The sequence below is a fragment of the Battus philenor genome, unplaced genomic scaffold (genome assembly GCF_028537555.1).
Source record: "Battus philenor isolate CCGP_79_NKW_IND1 unplaced genomic scaffold, ilBatPhil1.0.hap1 SCAF_4, whole genome shotgun sequence".
NCBI classification, from domain to species: Eukaryota; Metazoa; Arthropoda; class Insecta; order Lepidoptera; family Papilionidae; genus Battus; species Battus philenor.
In genome coordinates, this window is record NW_027181704.1 from 10,885,995 (window position 1) to 10,890,274 (window position 4,280).

At 34.5% G+C, this 4,280-nt stretch overlaps 1 protein-coding gene across 1 annotated transcript; it reads left to right on the top strand.

The window, feature by feature from the left end:
- Window positions 1–335: 335 nt before the first annotated feature.
- On the top strand, window positions 336–1,547 carry LOC137928983 (achaete-scute complex protein T8-like). The gene has a single exon (XM_068771991.1). It carries the CDS (start codon window positions 336–338, stop codon window positions 1,545–1,547), a length of 1,212 nt encoding a protein of 403 aa, XP_068628092.1.
- The last annotated feature ends 2,733 nt before the right edge of the window (window positions 1,548–4,280 follow it).

Sequence of the window (4,280 nt, forward strand, 5' to 3'; positions counted from 1 at the left end):
TAGTCTAAATTAATAAATGAATGGTTAGAGGTAATAAAAAAAAATCGATATATTTGGAAGAGTATTTAAACGCACATCACTACATATTTCGCCCTTTGAAAGAGCATGTGTGCAACTAGCAAACGTAAGTACCTACCCCTGTTGATCCCCCCGCGGGCCACCCCAGGTGCGTCCGCGCGGCACGCGCCATTCTCGCGACGGCCGGCGCCCTGACGCCATCACAACCTTTCTCACCATTCCTCTAGACCCAGTACGTGACTTCATCACAAACGCTTAACCGGAACTAACGCTACTCAAACAAACGTAACATGTGAAATCGGCAACTCACCTTCGAAATGAGTTCCATTGGCGTGGTAGTGTTCCGTAACTCGCCAGTCGGCAAGGCGCAGGTGCTTCAAGAATCCGTAAATAATGCCGTGAACATAACAAACAACGATTCAAATCCAAACATCGGCGAAATAATCATAGTAAGAAAAAAACATAAGATTTCATCTCCAAATACAGTGTCAGTGACGTCGTTAGTGCGAACAACGGATTCTGTAAATAACAGTTTGGCAAAAAGACCGCGAATTCGCGAAAATGTGTCAGAAGATGCTTCAAAAACGACAACGCCACTTGCCGTAGCACGACGGAATGCGCGGGAAAGAAACCGAGTACGACAAGTAAACGATGGATTTGCAGCATTACGTCGCCATATACCAGATGAAGTGGCGGCGGCATTTGAAAATGCAAATTCTAATCGTGGACCTAACAAAAAACTGAGTAAAGTAGAGACGTTACGAATGGCAGTTGAATATATACGAAATCTCGAAGGTTTACTTAACATTGGACATGCGGACAAAGAAAATATAACAAGACCGTCAATGGAATCTTTTCCTTCTCCAGCTTCGTCATCACCTCGAGAAAATAGCCAAGAAAGAAGTTACTTCTCACTTAATTCTCCGGCTATTGACGATGACGATATTGATGATGACGAGTTAGAGGGCTCTCTCCAATTGCAACAACACCCATACATAGAATTGCCATCATCAGAAACATTTCATCTTGTTTCGACACCCCATTTATATGATGAAGAGGAATGTGTTGGACACCCTTTAACACCATCGTCAGATCTCCTCGGACATGAAGATGGAAATGCACACATCTTAGAGGGTCATTTTCCATTTCCTACTTCAGCTGAACAATTTTCTGTTATACCCGAACAAAATTATTGCAGTGAATCAGAAGTGGCATTAAATGATACTGATTTTGAAGTAAAGTACGCAGAATCTATTCATCAACAAATACATTCGGATTTCGAAAACGAAACAGAACTCAGACTCGAATCGTTAAACCCCGATTTAATGCTATCTCACAACCAATTTAAATTTAAAGACGACCGTGGCTTTGCAGAAAATCAACCATACAATGAAGTAGAACTTAAGAAAGAACTGCCCGAAATTCAAGTTACACCAGAAGATAGAGAGCAATTTGAAGAAACATTAAAATGGTGGCAAGAAAAAACCAGACAAAGCCGTCCAGTATCTAAAATTAAAAAAGTAGTTTAAATATAAAGTTTTAGATAATACGATTATCGTGTAAATAGAAATTGAATGTCCTTTAACATACAGCTGTTCCCAAAGCAACGTACAAGGCGGGCGCAAGGTGTGTTATAACGGTCACTAGAAGTAATGCCTTAGCTTTCCCGACATTTGTGCAAAGTGCGCTAGAATTATTTACTTGGATATTTCTACAATAAAATTAGACTTATTATATACCGTTTATTAGTAATTGTCATTACTAATTACAGAATCGAATAGACTTAGTTTAGATGTAAGGTAACTTACATTTGTAAAATAATAGTGTACATGATAGATATTATTTGAAATGTATTGATAACGTTTTCAAACAGGGCACCTTTTTATTTAACAAATTAGTACTTAATATTTATAATAGTGCCTTTAACTAAAAATTATGTGATGTTAGTTTGTAAGTTATTTAGGTTAGTTAAGTGATTTTAATTTATTTGAAAAATTACGACGAGTACGTTCTATTTTTGTATATCCATCTGATCTGTATAGGATTTACAACAAATGATTAGATTCAAAGACTTTTTAACATATTTTGTCTCATTGTGTAAGTATTAGGGGGACCGTAAAGCTATTTCGTTTCTGTCGATATATTTTACAGAAAAACCGATACATTTTTAGCAGGCCGGCATGGAAATTTTGTATACTAGATAGCAAAAGGTTGTTGCTAACGAAGGTGAATATATTGTTGGTTACAAATAAAAACTTGTTAAAAATTTAGTCGTGTGAATTTACTTTAAGAAAGCGACATTACTTTCCGATCCCCCTAATAGTAAAAGAAGTTCATAAAAAAATACTTAATAGGTTTAATGAAATCATTTGAAAAATGTAAAGACTACATTAAGTGATTAGTCTCACAAATAGACATTTTTACGTATGTAATATTAATAAATAAAATTGGTACTGAATTATATAAAAGTTTTTCAATTAATACCCTGGCAGAAACAAGATTATATATTTTATTATGACCTAGTTAAATTTTTGAAACATTGGGCGTTATCAAGAGGCTTGTTTTATAACGTTTTATTAATAAGGACGTTAGACGAGGGATTTAAATAATTATGCATATTTCAAGACCCTTCATATGTACTTCTATACAATATACATAGTTACTGGTCGTAGTCTAGTACAAGCAAACTGGTACAATGCGTACTTTTCTAGTACTCGCTCACCCATTACTTTAAATTCAACAAAATATTTTTCCGGTTTCCTTTGTACTGTATTCTATCTAAGATACAAAATATGTTCCATTTAAAATTAAGGTCATGTATATACCAAGACCATCGAAGAGACTGAAACGAAGATTTGGACAAAGGACCCCAAAAACTGAGTCCGTTAACGGTTGTGCGGCAAAGCTATTGTGATTATAATGCACCGGCACCCCGCGACAAAAAAAAAACTCTCAAATAAGCCCTTAGCGCAAACCGGGTAATTAAAATTTTAGATCAAGTCGCGGCGTTCGTTTTTTCTGGTTCAACTTTGAATCATTAACAGCGAAACGATTTTATTTAAATAAGTTTTGATTTAAATTGTTACATACATACATTGATGTGTATTCTGATTTATTAGAGTAACTAGACCTATAAAAAGGTTGTTATGTTTACGTTTGTCAATTGTAAATAATCTTCGGATTAGCTTGATACGTTTTAAATATGATTGATACTTATGAAAAGCTCTGTTTTATTTAGATACATAACCTCAAACGTTGTGTTTCTTTTGAAAACATTGTCAAGGCCACTATTTTAACGGGAGAATGCGTCCCACAGGAAAAAGCAACTATGAAGGTGTGCATACACTCAAAAAAAAAATAACACCGAAGTTCTAAACAAATAATATGAAACTAGATGGACTATGAAAACAATATATGTGGATTACATAACTGTCGTAGAAATTCTATAGGTGTTTACGGGCGGTCATGGCATAAAAAGATTTGGAAAATAGCACGAGTAAGTTTGTTTGTAAGTTAATGACATTATTGGACTCATGAATTGAGACATATTTTAAAGATGTAAAGAACAATAATGTTACCGATGTAAATAAAATCCTTTAAATACATTTAACGCATATTAATAAAAAAAGTACTATGCATAGTATATCTTTATAAAAACATTTAACATACTAAATATAAAAGAAAGAATCTCGAATAATTCAACGTAGGTAGACCACTCTTTCTTACGACACCGTTGTCGTCCCTCTTTCCGGGTGCAGGAGAAATATTATTTTTTCATTCAACTTTTTACGTGTTGCTATTTCATCATATTTTACGGAGTAAGCCCGTTGCATGGTATTCCAGCTTCCATTTAAATATTTTCCGGTCCATTCGTCAGGCGCTGTTTCCAGTAATTAGAGATTTTGATACACATGAGATAGCACATCCATAAATTTGAAATAAAAAGTTAATTTGATACGGTATTAAAAGTTATTTATACAATGTGTGTTTTTTGTTCTAAAAGTATTGTTTTTTAATACAATATGTTGTGAAAAGATGTGCCAAGATATAAAATGATATACAATACGAAGTTTGTCAATGGCTAAGTAACATTTCCAGTATTACATGGCGGAAAAATGAGGCACTACTGGGGCATCCACCTTGTAATATCCCAATGAACCAAAGAAAAATACACAGTGACGTAATCCATAAGCTCTTTAATTTTAAAAAAATAACTATTGCATTGCCTACTGTCACAGAATAGTACAGAAGAATACTGCGTA

What these genes read in the sequence shown, in the direction of transcription:
- LOC137928983 (XM_068771991.1), top strand. Translation starts at nt 336, where the DNA reads ATGAGTTCCATTGGCGTGGTAGTGTTCCGTAACTCGCCAGTCGGCAAG.